Source organism: Schistocerca cancellata, chromosome 4 (genome assembly GCF_023864275.1).
Source record: "Schistocerca cancellata isolate TAMUIC-IGC-003103 chromosome 4, iqSchCanc2.1, whole genome shotgun sequence".
Lineage (NCBI taxonomy): Eukaryota > Metazoa > Arthropoda > Insecta > Orthoptera > Acrididae > Schistocerca > Schistocerca cancellata.
This window is the reverse complement of record NC_064629.1, coordinates 197,540,390-197,560,610: the sequence shown is the minus strand read 5'-3', so window position 1 is coordinate 197,560,610 and position 20,221 is coordinate 197,540,390. Positions and strand designations below refer to the sequence as shown.

The following is a 20,221-nucleotide window of genomic DNA, read 5'->3' as shown; positions in this document are numbered from 1 at the left end:
TTTTTTTTTTTCTAGTGCTTTCCCAAGACTGTTCACTCGATGCATTTATTTTCTTACTACAGAATGCTCTGTTATCTAGATACTAAGACAAAAGGTGTATTTCATACACATTAAAATTACACCTACGCAAAAAAGGAACAAGGCTATTCGCATCCATCTTCGTTTGGAACTGCAATGAGGTGACAAAAAATCGTGGTACAGGGATATGCACATACAATGATGACGGTAGTATCGCGTACACAAGGTATAAAACGACAGTACATTGGAGGAGCTGTCATTTGCAATCAGATGATTGACGTGAAAAGCTTTCCGGCGTGATTATGGTCGCACAGACTTTGAATGCGGAATGGTAGTTTCATCAAGACGGAAGGGCATTCAATTTTGGAAATCGTTAGGGAATTTTCGAGACTCACAGTGTCAAGAGTGTGCCTCTCACCACGAACAACACATTGGCCGACGGCCTCTACTTAACGACCGAAAGAGTGGCGTTTGCGTAGAGTTGTCAGTGCTAACAGGCAAGCAACACTGCTTGAAATAAACGCAGAAATCAATGTCAGGCGTACGACGAATGTATCCGTTAGGACAGTGCGGCGAATTTTGGCGTTAATGGACTATGGAGCAGACGAGCGACGAGTGGCTTTGCTAACAGCACGGCATCGCCTGCAGCGCCTCTCCTGGGCTCGTGACTATATCGGCGGGCCCTTGACTCTGGAAAACCGTGGCCTGGTTCAAATGGTTCAAATGGCTCTGAGCACTATGGGACTTAACTTCTGAGGTCATCAGTCCCCTAGAACTTAGAACTAATTAAACCTAACTAACCTAAGGACATCACACACATCTACGCCCGAGGCAGGATTCGAACCTGCGACCGTAGCTGTCCCGCGGTTCTGGACTGAGCGCCTAGAACCGCTAGACCACCGCTGCCGGCCCGTGGCCTGGTCAGAGGGGTACCGAATTCAGTTGGTAAGAGCTGCTGATAGGGTTCGAGTATGACGCAGACCCCACCAAGCCATGGACACAAGTTGTCAACATGGCACTGTGCAAACTGATGGTAGCTCCATAATGGTGTGGGCTGTGTTTGCATGGAATGGACTCGGTCCTCTGGTTCATCTGGAGCGATTATTGGTTGAAATGGCTCTGAGCACTATGGGACTTAACATCTGTGGTCATCAGTCCCCTAGAACTTAGAACTACTTAAACCTAACTAACCTAAGGACATCACACACATCCATGCCCGAGGCAGGATTCGAACCTGCGACCGTAGCTGTACCGCGGTTCCGGACTGAGCGCCTAGAACCGCTAGACCACCCCGGCCGGCCCGTGGCCTGGTCAGAGGGGTACCGAATTCAGTTGGTAAGAGCTGCTGATAGGGTTCGAGTATGACACAGACCCCACCAAGCCATGGACACAAGTCGTCAACATGGCACTTTGCAAACTGATGGTAGCTCCATAATGGTGTGGGCTGTGTTTGCATGGAATGGACTCGGTCCTCTGGTTCATCTGGAGCGATTATTGGTTGAAATGGCTCTGAGCACTATGGGACTTAACATCTGTGGTCATCAGTCCCCTAGAACTTAGAACTACTTAAACCTAACTAACCTAAGGACATCACACACATCCGTGCCCGAGGCAGGATTCGAACCTGCGACCGTAGCTGTCACGCGGTTCCAGACTGAAGTGCCTAGAACTGCACGGCCACACCGGTCGGCGAGAGCGGTTATTGACTGGAAACAATTTTATTTTTTTTAATTTGTGGTAAAGTCTTATGGGGCCAAATTGCTGAGGTCATCGGTCCCTAAGCTTACGCACTACTTAAACTAACTTACGCTAAGGTCAACACACACTCCCATGCCCGAGGGAGGATTCGAACCTCCGACGGGGGGAGCCGCGCGGAACGTGACAAAACGCCTTAGACCACGCTGCTGTCCCGCGGGAAACAATTATGTTCAGATACTTAAAGACCATTTGCAGCCGTTCGTGGACCTCATGTTCCGAAACAACGATGTCATGTCACTGAGGCACAACTGTTCGCGAATGGTTTGAAAAACATTCTGGACAATTCGAGCCAATGATTTGGCCACCTAGATCGTCCAACCTGAGTCCCACCAAACATGTGTGGGAAAAAATCGGGAGGCCAGATCGGGCACAATATCCTGCAGTGGAAACACTTTCGCAGTTACGGACGCCTATAGAAGCAGAATAGCTCATTATTTCTACAGTGGACTTCCAACGACTTGTTGAGTCCATGCGGCGTCTAGCTGCTGCTATACGCCGGGCAAAAGGAGGTCCGACACGATATTAGGCGATATCCCATGACTTTTGTCACCTCAGTGTATACGACACATGTCTTTCAGAGTTACAAAATTTTGTGTCACACGATTTGCCCTGGTATTTGCATATGGTACTATTCAGAGTGATTCGTTTTTCCGGATAGGACCCCGCGGTGATAGAGAAGAGGAGGCTAAGTGCAGACAACGGATTCCACCCTCTCCCGCCGGCCGCGGTGGCCCAGCGGTTAGAGGCGCTCAGCCCGGAACCGCGTGACTGCTACGGTCGCAGGTTCGAATCCTGCCTCGGGCATGGATGTGTGTGATGTCCTTAGGTTAGTTAGGTTTAAGTACGAGGTGCATTCAAGTTCTAAGGCCTCCGATTTTTTTTCTCCGGACTGGAAAGAGATAGAAACATGCGCATTGTTTTAAAATGAGGCCGCGTTCATTGTCAATACGTCCCAGAGATGGCAGCACCGTACGGCAGATGGAATTTTACCGCCAGCGGCGAGAATGAGAACTGTTTTAAATACTTAAAATGGCGACATTTTCCTTACTTGAACAGCGTGCAATCATACGTTTTCTGAATTTGCGTGGTGTGAAACCAATTGAAATTCATCGACAGTTCAAGGAAACATGTGGTGATGGAGTTATGGATGTGTCGAAAGTGCGTTCGTGGGTGCAACAGTTTAATGAAGGCAGAACATCGTGTGACAACAAACCGAAACAACCTCGGGCTCGCACAAGCCAGTCTGATGACATGATCGAGAAAGTGGAGAGAATTGTTTTGGGGGATCGCCGAATGACTGTTGAACAGATCGCCTCCAGAGTTGGCATTTCTGTGGGTTCTGTGCACACAATCATGCATGACGACCTGAAAATGCGAAAAGTGTCATCCAGGTGGGTGCCACGAATGCTGACGGACGACCACATGGCTGCCCGTGTGGCATGTTGCCGAGCAATGTTGACGCGCAACGACAGCATGAATGGGACTTTCTTTTCGTCGGTTGTGACAATGGATGAGACGTGGATGCCATTTTTCAATCCAGAAACAAAGCGCCAGTCAGGTCAATGGAAGCACACAGATTCACCGCCACCAAAAAATTTCGGGTAACCGCCAGTGCTGAAAAACTGATGGTGTCCATGTTCTGGGACAGCGAGGGCGTAATCCTTATCCATTGCGTTCCAAAGGGCACTACGGTAACAGGTGCATCCTTCGAAAATGTTTTGAAGAACAAATTCCTTCCTGCACTGCAACAAAAACTTCCGGGAAGGGTTGCGCGTGTGCTGTTTCACCAAGACAACGCACCCACACATCGAGCTAACGTTACGCAACAGTTTTTTCGTGATAACAACTTTGAAGTGATTCCTCGTGCTCCCTACTCACCTGACCTGGCTCCTAGTGACTTTTGGCTTTTTCCAACAATGAAAGACACTCTCCATGGTCGCACATTCACCAGCCGTGCTGCTATTGCCTCAGCGATTTTCCAGTGGTCAAAACAGACTCCTAAAGAAGCCTTCGCCGCTGCCATGGAATCATGGCGTCAGCGTTGTGAAAAATGTGTACGTCTGCAGGGCGATTACGTCGAGAAGTAACGCCAGTTTCATCGATTTCGGGTGAGTAGTTAATTAGAAAAAAAATCGGAGGTCTTAGAACTTGAATGCACCTCGTAGTTCTACGTTCTGGTGGACTGATGACCACAGTTGTTAAGTCCCATAGTGCTCAGAGCCATTTTGAACCACCCTCTCCCATTTCCTCTCTCTGTCTCTCTCTCTCTCTCTCACTCTTTCTTTCTTTCTTCGCATCAATTAGACAAACACAGCACAAGAACTCTACTGGTACATATACGGTCTCCTGCACGGGGCAGATACACTTAAGACACAACACTCACTCTACGCGAAGGGAAGGCGACGTTTTACACTAGGAAGGAAAAACTTTCTAATCATAATGCTGAATAACCGCCGAGGGCCTCAGCCACCAGTGTTATCAACGTCGTACGAATTTGCTCATTGTTCGCACAGCCTCATTTCTCCGTATTCGTTTTGTGATAGCTTGTAGCATCCTTGCACTCTCAAAACCTCGACGGCTACTGAGATTGAAAACATGATGTGCTCTATTTTCCGGAGTAATCTCTTCGTGTATGAGGCCAATGTTCAACCGCCTCAAGTCCTGCTTGTACGCATGACTGGCAACATGTACTGCAACTCATCGACTTTACTCTTTTAGCACATTTAGATATATGCATAATTTGAGTGAAACATAATTATTCTACCTCTAAGTTGAAACTAATTCCAGCCCCCATTTCTATCCAAGAATTTCGTGACGTTTCTCTTAGTTGTAAGGCAAATGACGGAAGTGGAGACACTTTCCGAAACTATACGCTTGTTCCATTCATACCTCACTGGAATCTGGATGTAAAGAGCAATGTTCCAAGACTGTCCGCTTTTTCGACTTGGGCAGAAAATTAAACATAGAAATAAAAACATAGTAAAGCAGCACACGTGTTAGCAGAAGTCACCAAATTTATCACGTCCGCCGTATTTCGGCCATACGTAGTACGTTCGTTTCGATGAGGGTATTAGTCTGTCGTGCTGTGCTGTGAAATGAGAGCAGCGGACTTAGTTGGATACTTAGGGCAAATGAATGGCGAAACAGTCGGTATTTTTGTCCTTGGTAGGCAAGGAGTACAAATTTATAGGGAACAAGTAAAACTAGATATTTTATTTTCCATTTTTAATGTATAAATTATGGCAATGTTGCTCAGTAGGTAACTGTCGAACTGCAAATCGTAACATGTGGGTTTCTTTTTCAGTCACTTATCGCATCTTTTAGCTTGGCAGTGATATATAAATCTGAACGTAAAAATGGCTAGTTACTGCGTGGTTCGAAGTCCACGTTACACTATAGGTCGCCCTATAATTGGCAGCGTAAGTCACTTCAGAGGTAAGAGGGGGCGACAGCATACCACCCCCTACAAGATCATGTCTGATAAAGTTCCAGTTGTTCATCAGAATGGACTGTAAGTGTTGGACGATAAAGTTTAGTTCGGAAATGAGTCAATATCGCTCCGGACACACACACACACACACACACACACACACACACACTCACCTATCCACCCATCCACCCGCACACACACACTCACACACACACACTTAAACTCTCTCTCTCACACACACACACACACACACACAGACACACACACACACACACACACACCAGTGAGCCTAAATTCTGGGGAGGCCAGGAAACATTTTGGAAAATACCCTTTCCTTCCTTTTGGATGTACATACGAGTATATCTAGGGTTCCTAACGACCTCTACCACAACCACTACTAATAAGAAGACGACGACGACGACGACTATCACTACTTCTACTACTGCTGATAATAATAATAATAATAATGATACTTTTATTTACAAACGATCTGATAGAGCGGGCGTTTCACTAAAACTATTTAACTCGACAATATTCTTTCTTCCCGAATCTTTCAGTGACATCGTCATACCATGTTCTCGACTTTCAAGTGTTTGCAGTATTAGGTTTTCAGTTGAGGTACAAGCAAGAGCTGATCAGCGATACTGGGCCATAATGTCCTTTTGATACGTTTTTACGCGTTTTGGAGAAGAAAAACTCCTTGCGACTTAAGCACTTGATGTAGAAATGGTAGAAATTAGACAAAATAGTTTGAAAACTTGTGGAAGAATTTGGTCCGCTTCATTCTCAATAATTCTTTTGATAACCTCTCCAAAACTGATGGATTTAAATGTTTCCTCATGCTGGGAAGAAAATACAGCCTTCAGTTCTACACGCAACTGCGAGCGACTGAAGGACGCACCGTACTTTTGTAATAATGAATCCGTACCGTCTACAGGGAAATGCTGATAGTAATTAATGAGTAGTATCGCCTAATTTAAGAAAGAGCAGTTTATCACAATGTGAAAATCTTGTTTCCAGTTGTGTTACAATATTATCTAATAACTCGAAGTACAACTGTTTGTGTTATGACATCAGTGGATTGCCAATGTAATCATCCGTCATTTCAGCTCTATTCAATGAAGTCTCAGCTTGCGATATAGACGAGCGTTTCGTTGAATTTAAGAAGTCTATCCCTTTATCTTCATTTATTATTGCATCGTGAGACGGCATTGTTGCAAAACTCTGAATTATTTTTTTTTTCTGAAGAATGCCTTTAAAAATGTGCTATGAGAAGTAGAGAAAAGGAAAACAAAGTCAAAGTCCAGGAGTCTATTTTTGAAACCACAGGTTTCCCTTTTGGTCGTTGCACTAGACTCTGGACAGTCAATCATTTCATTTAAAGCCTCATTTAGACCAGGGCGGTTTTCGTGAATGGCAGATATTGTTCTGGCGTTACAGTTCCCTCTCGTTTCACTGTTCGAAGGAATCTGTTTACCAACAATACTGTCGATAATTGCAGTGCGATTGTAAATCCGCTGGAAGAAAGCAGGGATAACCTGAAGCGTGGAGAAAAAAATTCTTATTTGTTTTGTGCAAGAACAGCTCTACTGCAAAAGTATATCTAAGCAATTTCAAAAACAGTGACTTAAAAGAGCTTTGGGAAGGGGGGGAGGGAGATAATTTCATGGACATTAGCTTGCACTTCATTTAATTCTCTTGCCAGAACGGAGCCACTATTATAGGTTTGGACCACCGGTTTCTCCTTCGTATCATAATTAAAAAATACGCCACTCAGTACAATGAATAAAGCAGTAGCCGTTCTAGCTTCCCTAACATAATGAGAACCAAAAAAATATTTTTAAATGTCGCCGTGGAGTCCACTAGTCCCACAACAACGAAGCACTGTGACTTTTCTGAAACTTCTGTCGCTTCATACACAACACAGATATAAAAGAAGGTTCTATCCAAATCTGAATGTATATATTCACACAAATCTCCTGATTTATACATTCAATCAGTTCGTTCTGTACGGTTTTTGAAAATTGCCAGAAACAGCCCATTTTTTTTTTTTTTTTTTTTTTGTAGTATGCTTTCAGATCTTCGTTTCTCTTTAGCGCACGTTTAAAAATGGCTGTGAAAGATTTAGGGAATCTTCTGTCTGAAAGCAGCCTCATACTTACACAAGAGACTTCTGGCGTCAATTAGAATTTTCTTGGGGTCTCTGTTAGCTTTCACTTCATTGTCGTGTCTGTTTTTCATCAGTTTTCAATGTTCATTAAGTAGCTCTTAAATACTAAACACTTGTTTGCATTTGTTCTTTGTGTGAAATAAAATTACTTGCATGATCTTTAGAAGAAATGTGCCGCACTAAACCACTAGACAGATTCTTCAGATTGTTGAAACCTTAAGTGGACCATACAGCTTTTCTTGCGCTTAATAGCAAACATGGGTAGCTGAATAATTTTCCCTTTGTTCAAATGGTTCAAATGGCTCTGAGCACTATGGGACTTAACTTCTGAGGTCATCAGTCCGCTAGAACTTAGAACTACTGAAACCTAACTAACCTAAGGACATCACACACATCCATGCCCGAGGCAGGATTCGAACCTGCGACCGTAGCGGTCGCGCGGTTCCAGACTGTAGCGCCTAGCACCACTCGGCCACCCCGGGCGGCTTTTCCCTTTGTTGGGCTAGCACATAACCACTTGTGCTGCTCATAGCATAAACTATGGAAGGCTCGTATTTTATAACTTATCTTTCTGAAGAAGGTGTAACGCCGATATTGGACGTCCTTTCTTCAAAATTTCACGTCGTTCAATTCCACACCTCCTTGAAAATGACAGCTCCTGCAACGTAGTAATTATGTACTCACTCGAAAGAGTTACATCAGTACTTTTACGAGGTAGAGTTTATCCATATTCACTGCGTACGGAATAACTGCAGGACACGGGGCAACTAACGTTAAGACAAACGTAGAGAGGCGGCACGGCAGCAACTGGTCTCCCGTCCTCGGAAGCACACAGCAACGACACCCTGTATCGCCTCTGTTCCTAGTAGTGACGTCTTGGTTACCACGGCAACCGAGCGTTTACAGACGATCTGACATATACTTGGCCTTCTCGCCAAATGCTTCGCTCCTTCGTGTGCCTTCGGTTACGGTGACATGAACGGTAATGCTTTCGCACTTTGACTTGCTCTTTAGTGCGGGCGGTTTAGAAGGAATCACGCCCGCTGACACAAGTGGATAAAGGTTTATTGTAAAAATAATTATTGCTGCTACTACTACCAATTCTACCACATAAATGTGAAGAGGTCCGACCTCCGTTATCTCCTCTGATCAACCGCCGCCACTGACACACACACACACACACACACACACACACACACACACTTCGTTTGGCTGAGCTCGACACTCGCTGCATTCAGTCCTGCAGAACATGCTCGCGTCACAACTTCCCTGGCGCAATGTGGAATTATCTTAACAGTTACACTAACTTCCATGTAGACAACTGATAGTTTTTGTTCACCTTTTCATTTATCATATAATTACCCGTGTTTTTTCCTTACATCTAAACACCAGATGCCTGATATACTAGATTTTTCTTTGTCTGATGATCATTGTTATGCAAATATGTTGTCTTGTAGTGTAATAAAATGGAATAAGATAGTGACAAAGGCAGCTGAATGTAGTCGAAGTAAATCAAGAGATGCTGAGGGAATCAAATTAGTAAGTGAGACACTGGAAGTAGTAGATGATTTTTGTTATTTGTGGAGAAAAATAACTGATGATGGTTCACGTAGGGAAAAATAAAGTACAGGCTAGGAATAGCAACAAAAATGCCTGAACAAGAGGAATTTGTTAACGTCTAATATAAATTTAAGTGTCAGGTTGCCTTTTCTAAAGGTGTTTGTCAGAAGTGAGGCCTTGTATGGAAGTGAAACGTGGACGATAGGAAAATCAGACAGGAAGAATATAGAAGCTTTTGAAATATGGTGCCATAGAAGAATGCCGAAGATTAGATGGTTAGATCGAATAATATGCGAGGAGAGTCTTCTTCTTAACTGTCACTATGGCCTGGGAGACCATTTGCGTTTTCTACATTCCTCCACCAGTCATTTCTGTTCCTTGCTTCTCGTAGCCCATTCTCCTATTCTCAGGCGAGTCGCCTCCGTATCCCTACTGATATCATCCTCCCATCTTATCCGTGGCCTTCCTCACCCCCTTCTGCCTTCCACGGATCCTGAGAATGATATCTGTGGTAGTCTTTCCTCTTCGATCCTTATTAGGTCTCTAGCCCATAACAGATCTTCCTCTCTTTATCCTTCGGGCAATATCAGCTTGCGAGTATATATCAGCCAGTTCCTGGTCGTTTAATATCCTCCATTCCTGTCACTGGGTGTCCCTCTCGGGGCCAAATATTTTCCTTTCTGTAGACAGTCCTCACCAATGTATTTTTTTGTGCGAGCGGAGATGTAACCCTCCACACAACCCCCAACCTGGTGGACCATCGACATTATGTTTGGCTGCCCATCCTAGAGGCGTTTCCTTCTCCACGGCTTTTGACCAACCCCTGGCCATGAGAAGATACTGAATAGAACTGGGGGAAAAAGAAGTGATACAACTTGACTATAAGAAGGGATGGATTGATAGGATACATCCTGAGGCATCAAGGTATTGTCAGTGTGGGGGATAAAAATTGCAGAGAATCATAGAAGGAGATTAAAGCTCGAATATAGCAAAGCAGTTTCAAATGTAAGTCGGTTGTTGTAGTTATACAGAGATAAAGAGTCTTGCACAGGATGGACTAGCATGGACAGCTGCATCAAATTAGTCTTCGGATTGAAGACCACAACAAGAACAACACTGGTAAAAAGTTTCGGTGATGCTGAGCTACAATCATACAGTACATTTGAAGCATTACACCGACATTTGATTGTATGTATCTGTATATTTCCAATGCACCATCTAGATTTCGTTTTTCACGCCACTTTCGAGTACAATGATCTTAGAACATTAACGTATTTTGTTGTGTACTGTGCAGAATGACGTATGTACAGATCAACGCATTTACTTAACATGATATGAATGGTATAAAATTAACGTCTTGTAGTAGCGTAGCACATTACCGTACAAGCACATTATGTCAGGGAAAATCAGCCCAAAGCAGGTGAACAGGTGTTTACCTGCCTTGGGTTGATTGTCCATGTATGATGTGCCTGTACGATAATGTGTAGCATTCCAACAAGACATTAATTTTGCACCATTTATATAGCAGAATACATTAATGGCCATCGTACTCGATAAGGGCGTGAAAGCCTAAATCTATGATATTCCAGCCGGAACATAACGTCATTTTGACACAATATTTCGGCGGCCCACCTGGCCGCCATCTTCAGCTGAGTAAACCGTCGCAATAACTCGCCGGAACTGAAATCAAACATACCGCGGCGACTCCTTTATACACAGTCTGCAAGGTCTCGCGCGTCCCCTAACATAACTGCCCTCTAGCGCAAGGCTAAAAATACCACCGGTGGCGAAAAGCCGCGGAAACTATAAATCGATATCGAACACTACTGACAGCTTTCTATGACCGAAACAAACATCGTTGTTTTTTAATGTCAAACAAAATAGAGCTCCAACTCTTTCTTAAAGGATACCCCTTATCTCTGTTTATAATATTGTCAGATAGCCGGATTTCAATAGCATAATTCACTAAACAGTCCCACTTGTGTTTCATCGTACACCATTTTATGTCCTTCAGTCAGACAATGTTCCGCAACCGCAGATTTTTCTGGCTGAAGTAAACGCGAGTGGTGATGGTGTTCCAAGCATCGATCCTCGACCTACGAATCGTTTTTCAAATATATACTTTCCCGCAATGGCAGGGAATTTTGTAGACACCGGGCTTCCTCAAACCAAAATCATCCTTACCTGAGCCCAAAAAAAAAAAAAAAAAAAAATGGTTTCAAATGGCTCTGAGCACTATGGGACTTAACATCTGAGGTCATGAGTCCCCTAGAACTTAGAACTACTTAAACCTAACTAACCTAAGGACACATCCATGCCCGAGACAGGATTCGAACCTGCGACCGTAGCGGTCGCGCGGTTCCAGACTGAAGCGCCTAGAACTGCTCGGCCACACTGGCCGGCGAGCCCAACAAAGCTCTAGACTTATCTGGCGGACGGAATACGCTTTTAATATCAAATCTCGTTAAAGTTCTTCCTATTTTTGAAAAGATGCTTCTACATCTACATATCTACATCTGCATATATATTCCGCTAGCCACCAATCGGTGTGTGGCGGAGGGCACTATTCGAGCCAAAGTCATATTTCCCCCTCCCCCCCCCTCACTGTTCCACTCGCGGATCGCGCGAGGGAAAAACGACTGTCTGAACGCCTCAGTACCAGCTCTAATTTCCCTTATCTTCAATGGTGATTATTTCGCGATATGAAAGTTGGTGGTGACAATATATGCTCTACGTTCTCGGCGAAGATCGGATTTTGGAATTTAGCGAGCAGTCCCTTCCGTTTAGTGCGTCGTCTATCAGCAAGTGTGAACCACTTCAAACTTTCTATGAGTTTTGTAACGCTCTCGCGATGGCTAAATGTACCAGTTACCAATCTTGCCGCTCTTCTTTGGATCTTCTCAATCTCTTGAATCAGACCCAACCGGTAAGGGTCTCATACAGACGAACAATACTCTAAGGCTGGACGAACTAAAGTATTGTAAGCAATTTCCTTTGATGAAGGACTGCATCTCTTCAGGATTCTACAAATGGACCGCAATTTAGAGTTCGCCTTACCATTTACTTGTGTAATCTGAACGTTGCATTTGAGATCATTTCGAATAGTCACACCCAGATACTTGACTGATGTTACCGCTTCCAAAGACTGGGCATTTATTTTGGACTCGTGCATTAATGGGGATTTTCGCTTTGTTATACCCAGTAGTTTACACTTACTAATATTGAGAGATAACTTCCAGTCATTACACTACGCGAAATGTAGGAATACCACCGATTTGCTTGTATGTTCTGTTGGTTCCCGCGAAGATCCAATCTGTAGAGCACGACCGATCTGATTGTCGGTATAACCAGTCTGCTTGAACACAGCTTTTAAATGATCCAGTTCTTGTGTCAAACTATCTGAATCTGAGATGGCGCAAGCTCTTTTACCAATATACGTAGGACCCCATTGCGTTGATACGATGGATTACAACTTGATGCGTGAAGATATCAATCAGCATGCGTGGGCTTACGACAAACACTGTGCCCCACCATTCCTCCTGCAGACCAAGGCATCTGAAAACGGAAGTCTTCCATTTTTTCAACTTCCATTGTGAACTTAATATTGGGATTATGACAATTAAAATTATCTAGGAAACGATCCAGAGCCTCCCTCTCATGTGGCCATACCATAAACTCATCGTTGACTTATCTCCAAACGGAGCCACAGCCTAAATCTAGAATGTACACGGGAAATGTAGTCAAATAGCGGTTTAAAAACAGTGGTGTCTAGTACATTCAGTGTATTTCTATTGTCGGGAACACAGATAACTTTTTTTATTATTATTATTACCCTGTTACGGGTTCCCAAGCTGCAGATGGTGGCCCACAAAGATTGTGTACACCTCGAGAGAAACAATGATATGATTTGTGTTTGCAGGAGCGACCGTGGTGCTGGCGTGCCGAGACGAGCAAAAGGCGGAAACAGCGGCGGAGGACCTTCGGAAGCGATTGCAGAGCTGTGAGGGGGCGGGGCAGGTGCACGTCCAGAGGCTGGACCTCGCGTCTCTCACTTCAGTTCGCGCCTGCGCACGACGGCTCCTGGAGCAGCACCCTAAAATACACCTGCTCATCAACAACGCCGGTAACAACAACACTCTCTTTGATGTATGCCGCAGTAAGATGATATTACCATAGGTTGACTTCTGGAGGAGGCCGATGGATGACAACTTGATGTATGAAGATATCCGTCTGTATGCGTGGAATTACGATAAACACTGTGTCCTATTGTCCCATCATCCCTCCTTTAGACCCAGACATCTAAAAACGGAAGTTTTCCATCCTTTTCAACTTCCATCGTGAAGTACAGCACACGTAAAAGATTATTTTACTTTAGTAAAACTCTTTAAGAAAGAATAGTTAATTTATGTGCAATCCTTGTCCACATGAAAGACAGTATACAGGGTGATTCTTACTAACGTTTAAAAAACCCGGAAGCTACATAGATGATGCCACTATATGAAATAAAATCGTCGTAACTTCTGAACGGTTTTGCGCTAGGACGCTGAAACTGCACGGTTGGCCGCGGTGCATGATGGGAATTAGTATGCGCATGCGCGCGCACCTTGTTGTCGGCCATTTGTACATGAAAATGTCACGAGGATTCAGCGTACCTGAGCGTATAGCGCTTATGAAGGCCTACTACGCGAGCAATAACAACCCAACTCCGGCTCAAAGGAAGTCTGCGACCGAGTTCAAGCTGAAGACAACCGGTCCAAGTGTGCTAACAATCAAGAGTTTGATTCGCAAGTTTGAGAGAACGGGTAGTGTTCGTGATGACTGGTGGCAATGTCGGCCCTCCAAAAAGGATGAAAACGTCTAAAAATATCGAGAAGACATGTGCTGTGTTTCAAACCAGACCCAGGAATTCGATCAGACGAGCTGGACAACAGGTGGGAATCAACTGGGAGACACTGCGACGAATTGTCGCTGAAGTGAACTCTGCGGCTGGTCCCGGCGGAGGTTCGAGTCCTCCCTCGGGCACGGGTTTGTGTGTTTGTCCTTAGGATAATTTAGGTTAAGTAGTGTGTAAGCTTAGGGACTGATGACCTTAGCCATTAAGTCCCATAAGATTTCACACACATTTGAACTTTCTTTTGTCGTTGAAGATCTGCATCTGTTCCCATACAAAATTCGAACCCATCTGCCATTAAGCTTCAGGGCCATGTAACAGCGGCTGTGTTTCACAAACAGTTTTGTTCACGGAATTGACGAACAGGATTTTGACGTGAATATGGTTTGGTTTAGCGACGAAGCCTACTTTCATTTGGATGAGTTCGTCAATAAGAAAAATTGGCGCATTTGGGGAACTGAGAATCCGTATTTCGCGATCAAGAAGTCTCTTCACCCTCAACGGGTGACGGTGTGGTGTGCAATGTCCAGTCACGGAATAATCGGTGTGATATTCCTCGATGGCACAGTGACTTCCGACAGTACGTGAGAAACTACCTGGCAGATTAAAACTGTGTGCCGGACCGAGACTCTAACTCGGGACCTTTGCCTTTCGCGGGCAAGTACTCTACCAGGCAGAGCATTTACCCGCGAAAGGCAAAGGTCCCGAGTTCGAGTCTCGATCCGGCACACAGTTTTAATCTGCCAGGAAGCTTCATATCAGTGCACACTCCGCTGCAGAGTGAAAATCTCATTCTGGAGTACCTGAGAAGGTTTTGGTAGATGATTTCATCCCACTTATCCAAAGTGACCCTTGTTTCGACAAGATGTGGTTCATACAAGACGGAGCTCACCCCATCGAAGCAGGAAAGTGTTTGATGTCCTGGAGGAGTGCTTTGGGGACCGCATTCTGGCTCTGGGATACCCAGAGGCCTCTGGCATGGTCCTCGATTGACCGCCATAGTCTTCAGATATGAACACATTGACTCCTTTTTGTGAGGCTTGTTCGATAATCATCTCTGCTCCTATCCAAGTTTCCTACGACGACAGTAATTGCACGACTCTGTAGCTCACCTCTCGCTACCATCGTGTACAAAGTCGTACAAAACATAAATAACAACAGCTTTTGCTTGGTTACAGCGAGGACAATAATTTGTAACTTCTACGTTTACAACAAATCACATTTACAAAAGGTGTTCGAAACAAGAGTAGCCTAGAGGGGCGATGTGCAACAGCGACGGTACGTCGACAAACCCACTGCCTCATGTGTGGCAAGGTACGTCATTTGATGACGTCACATGTACAACATTTGTCATCCACTTTCGGGATATTTCCCGACAATTGCCGCCCCATGTGTCTGACATTAACTTACTTGTCTCAACTTCATCTACGTCCGTTCGGGGATTTTTAACCGCTAGTAAGAATCATCCTGTATATTTAGTACCGTCGCAAATGGTTCAAATGGCTCTAAGCACTATGGGACTTAACATCTGAGATCACCAGTCCTCTAGACTTAGAACTACTTAAACCTAACTAACCTAAGGACATCACATACATCCATGCCCGAGGCAGGATTCGAACCTGCGACTGGAACAGCAGCGCGGTTCCGGACTGAAGCGCCTAGAACCGCTCGTCCACAGCGGCCAGCTAGTACCGTCGCAGACTACAGAGATAATAGTTATTATTTTGAACAATACCAAATGAGATACTAATATCAATGTACACTTAACTGTAAGTTTGGTATGCAGTTCTGAATTATAATACTATCTGGCTGCTGGATTGAGGAGTGACGATGCTGCTACCATAGTCGGCTATCACAGAGTTGGGCGAGCGGCGCTGCTAAGTAGACTTCCAGCAGCAGCAGCGTACCGAACCCCCTTAGTGCGTGTCTGTACCTACGTCTCTCATACGTGGCAGCGTCTAGCAACGACTGTTTTTAGCTTGCGGCTCCGTCGTCAGGTACCAACTTTCACCTGGAAACTCACTCTTCCGACGATACCACACACTCTCCTTCGTAGTCGTGTTTCTTATCTCTACTTGGTTATCTCACTGCTATCTTCACGCTCTTTAATACGCTCCTGGTCATTAAACCCGCAACACAATGAAACGGGACTCAACGAACGTCAAATTACCGGGAAGAAAAAAAATGAAAAGGTCGTGTGGCATTGCTGGCCGGGAAGCCCCAACCGGGGAAGTTCGGCCGCCTGGTTGCAAGTCTTATTTCAGGTGACGCCACATGGGGCGTCGATGACGATGAGATGATGATGAGGACAACACGGTACACAGTTCACGAGCGGAGAAAATCTCCAAGCCTGCCGGGAAGCGAACCCGAGCCCGCTGCATGGTAGGCAAACACGTTACCACTCAGCTAAGCAGGTGGACTACCGCGACGTGTATTACATGCTTGGATATGCAAACGATTAGTATTTCAGCACAAATTCACCAATGTGCCAAAACATTATGACCACCTATTTAATAGCGTGTTGGTCCACTTTTCAAACACAGCGCAACAGCGATTCTGCTTGGCATGGATTCTACAAGTCCTTGATTGGTTTCCAGAGGTATACGGCACCAGACGTCTACTAACAGGTCACTAAATTCCTGCAAATTACGGGACGGTTGTTTGTGAGCACCCAATATGTGTTCCAGTGGGTACATTTCAGGGGCATTTGCTGGCTAAGACATCAATGTAAGTTCAACGTCATGATCCCACACCACGATTCTGGCCTTGTATAGCGGAGAGTTATGTTGCTGGAAGATGTTGTACTCGTCAGAGCAAACTTCAAACATGAAGGGATGCAGGTGGCCGAAATAATGTTCACACGAATCACTGCTGCCATGGTGTCTTCGAGTACTGCCATAAGTCCCACAGAACTTCAACTCAGAGTACCCTGTAACATAATTCTGCTCTCACCGGCCTTCATTTGTGACGCGGTGCACGTTTCAAGCAGCCATTCGTCTGGATGACGGCGTGTAAGGACCCAACCATCGACCTGGTTTCTATTGATCCATGGTGAAAACTCTCTGATTCTGTGCCCACTGCAATCGTACCTGAAGATGTCGTTCGATCAACACAGGAACACGTAGGGATCGTGTAATGTACACTCATGCTCATAAATTAAGGATAATTGCAGAATTTAGTGCCACAAAACGTGGCACTACACAAAACTGGCGCTAATAGCATAGGCACATAGGGAACACACACGACACAGGTCTGTAAGTCCACGGTATCGGTGACAAGTTGAGAAAACCGTCCTTAAACACATGTACTACAAAACGCCACTGTTCCCTGAGCATGTATCCCGACATAAATATGGGATATGATCACCATGCACACGTACACACGCCGCACAATGGGTTGGCATACTCTGGATAAGGTGGTCGAGCAGCTGCTGGAGTATAGCCTCCCATTCTTGCACCAGTGCCTGTCGGAGTTCCTGAAGTGTCGTAGGAGTTTGAAGAAGTGCAGCGATACGTCGACCGAGAGCATCCTAGACGTGCTCAATGGGGTTTAGGTCTGGAGAACAGGCAGGCCACTCCACTCGCCTGATATCTTCTGTTTCAAGGTACTCCTCCACGGTGGCAGCTCGGTGGGGCTGTGCGTTATCATCCATTAGGAGGAAGGTGGGACCCACTTCGCCCCTGAAAAGCAGACATACTGGTGCAAAATGACGTCCCGATACACCTGACCTGTTACAGTTCCTCTGTCAAAGACATGCAGGGGTGTATGAGCACCAAACATAATCCCACCCCACACCATCAAACCACGGCCTCCATACAGGTCCCTTTCAAGGACATTAAGGGGTTGGTATCTGGTTCCTGGTGCACGCCAGATGAAAACCCGGCGAGAATCACTATTCAGACTAAACCTGGACTCGTCCCTGAACATAACCCGAGACCACTGTTCGAATGACCATGTACTGTGTTCTTGACACCAGGCTTTACGGGCTCTCCTGTGACCAGGGGTCAGTGGAATGCACCTTGTAGGTCTCCGGGCGAAGAAACCATGTCTGTTCAGTCGTCTGTAGACTGTGTGTCTAGAGTCAACTGTTCCAGTGGCTGAGGTAAGGTCCCGAGCAAGGCTACCTGCAGTACTCCGTGGCCGTCAGCGGGCACTGATGGTGAGATATCCATCTTCTTGTGGTGTTGTCCACTGTGGACGTCCCGTACTGTAGCGCCTGGATACGTTTCCGGTCTGCTGGATTCTTGGCCATAATCTTGAGATCACACTTTGTGGCACACGGACGGCCCGTGCTATGACCTGCTGTGTTTGACTAGCCTCCAGTCGCCCTAGTATTCTATCCCTCATAACTTCATCAATATGTGTTCTTTGAGCCATTTTCAACACACAGTCACCATTAGCACCTCGGGAAACGTCTGCACACTTACTCGCTACACCGTACTCTGACATGTACCAACACACCTCTGCGTATGTGGACTGCTGCCAGCGCCACCGTACGACGACCGCAGGTTAAATGCACCGCGTAGTCATACCCTGATGTGATTTAAACCCGCAAACCACCCACCAGAGCGTTGTTTCACCATGTATCAGCATTATCCTTAATTTATGAGCAGGATTGTAGAACTCAACGTTCAACAATGGCTTTGAACGGTGTGCTCAGAAACATTTGTGCCTGCACAAGCCTTGAACTCTGTAGTTAGATCTGCCACAGATCGCTACCCATTCTGGATTACACAGTGGGCCGCGGCTGCTACGGTCGCGGGTTCGAATCCTGCCTCGGGCATGGATGTGTGTGATGTCCTTAGGTTAGTTAGGTTTAAGTAGTTCTAAGTTCTAGGGGACTGATGACCTCAGATGTTAAGTCCCATAGTGCTCAGAGCCATTTGACACAGTGGGTAATCCACCGACCTCTACGTTTTGTAATTCTTCCGCTAACGTTCTTTCCTTACTGCGCCACATTCCCGCAATACCACCAAGAGGCATTCAAGTTCGCGGTGGACAACGTTTTTGCTCATCAGTATAGGTATGAGATACGCCTTCTACACACTGAATGGAAGAAAATATCATGCAGCGGGTTTCTCACGCAGAAATCGTATCTGAATGTTGGTTCTTTGTGAGAAAATCGGGTTATGCCTCGTATAAGAAGGCGAAACGTCTACCAACACCAATATACGACACTGGTAGCATCGTGTCCTGTGGAGACTGCGGTTTATCATTCATCTACATCGACATACACTGATGAGCCAACACACTATGACCACCTGTTTAACAGCTTATTTCTCCGTTTTTGGAACGAAATACACTCCTGGAAATGGAAAAAAGAACACAGAACACATTGACACCGGTGTGTCAGACCCACCATACTTGCTCCGGACACTGCGAGAGGGCTGTACAAGCAATGATCACACGCACGGCACAGCGGACACACCAGGAACCGCGGTGTTGGCCGTCGAATGGCGCTAGCTGCGCAGCATTTGTGCACCGCTGCCGTCAGTGTCAGCCAGTTTGCCGTGGCATACGGAGCTCCATCGCAGTCTTTAACACTGGTAGCATGCCGCGACAGCGTGGACGTGAACCGTATGTGCAGTTGACGGACTTTGAGCGAGGGCGTATAGTGGGCATGCGGGAGGCCGGGTGGACGTACCACCGAATTGCTCAACACATGGGGCGTGAGGTCTCCACAGTACATCGATGTTGTCGCCAGTGGTCGGCGGAAGGTGCACGTGCCCGTCGACCTGGGACCGGACCGCAGCGACGCACGGATGCACGCCAAGACCGTAGGATCCTACGCAGTGCCGTAGGGGACCGCACCGCCACTTCCCAGCAAATTAGGGACACTGTTGCTCCTGGGGTATCGGCGAGGACCATTCGCAACCGTCTCCATGAAGCTGGGCTACGGTCCCACACACCGTTAGGCCGTCTTCCGCTCACGCCCCAACATCGTGCAGCCCGCCTCCAGTGGTGTCGCGACAGGCGTGAATGGAGGGACGAATGGAGACGTGTCGTCTTCAGCGATGAGAGTCGCTTCTGCCTTGGTGCCAATGATGGTCGTATGCGTGTTTGGCGCCGTGCAGGTGAGCGCCACAATCAGGATTGCATACGACCGAGGCACACAGGGCCAACACCCGGCATCATGGTGTGGGGAGCGATCTCCTACACTGGCCGTACACCACTGGTGATCGTCGAGGGGACACTGAATAGTGCACGGTACATCCAAACCGTCATCGAACCCATCGTTCTACCATTCCTAGACCGACAAGGGAACTTGCTGTTCCAACAGGACAATGCACGTCCGCATGTGTCCCGTGCCACCCAACGTGCTCTAGAAGGTGTAAGTCAACTACCCTGGCCAGCAAGATCTCCGGATCTGTCCCCCATTGAGCATGTTTGGGAC

At 46.1% G+C, this 20,221-nt stretch overlaps 1 protein-coding gene across 2 annotated transcripts in view; it reads left to right on the top strand.

The window, feature by feature from the left end:
- LOC126183338 (retinol dehydrogenase 13-like) overlaps positions 1-20,221 on the top strand; it is a 164,155-nt gene that overhangs the window by 49,055 nt on the left and 94,879 nt on the right. For both annotated transcript variants that reach the window (XM_049925204.1, XM_049925203.1), the window contains exon 3: positions 12,856-13,059. In XM_049925204.1, coding sequence (XP_049781161.1) covers positions 12,856-13,059 — 204 coding nt within the window. The remainder of the gene's footprint in view (positions 1-12,855; positions 13,060-20,221) is intronic.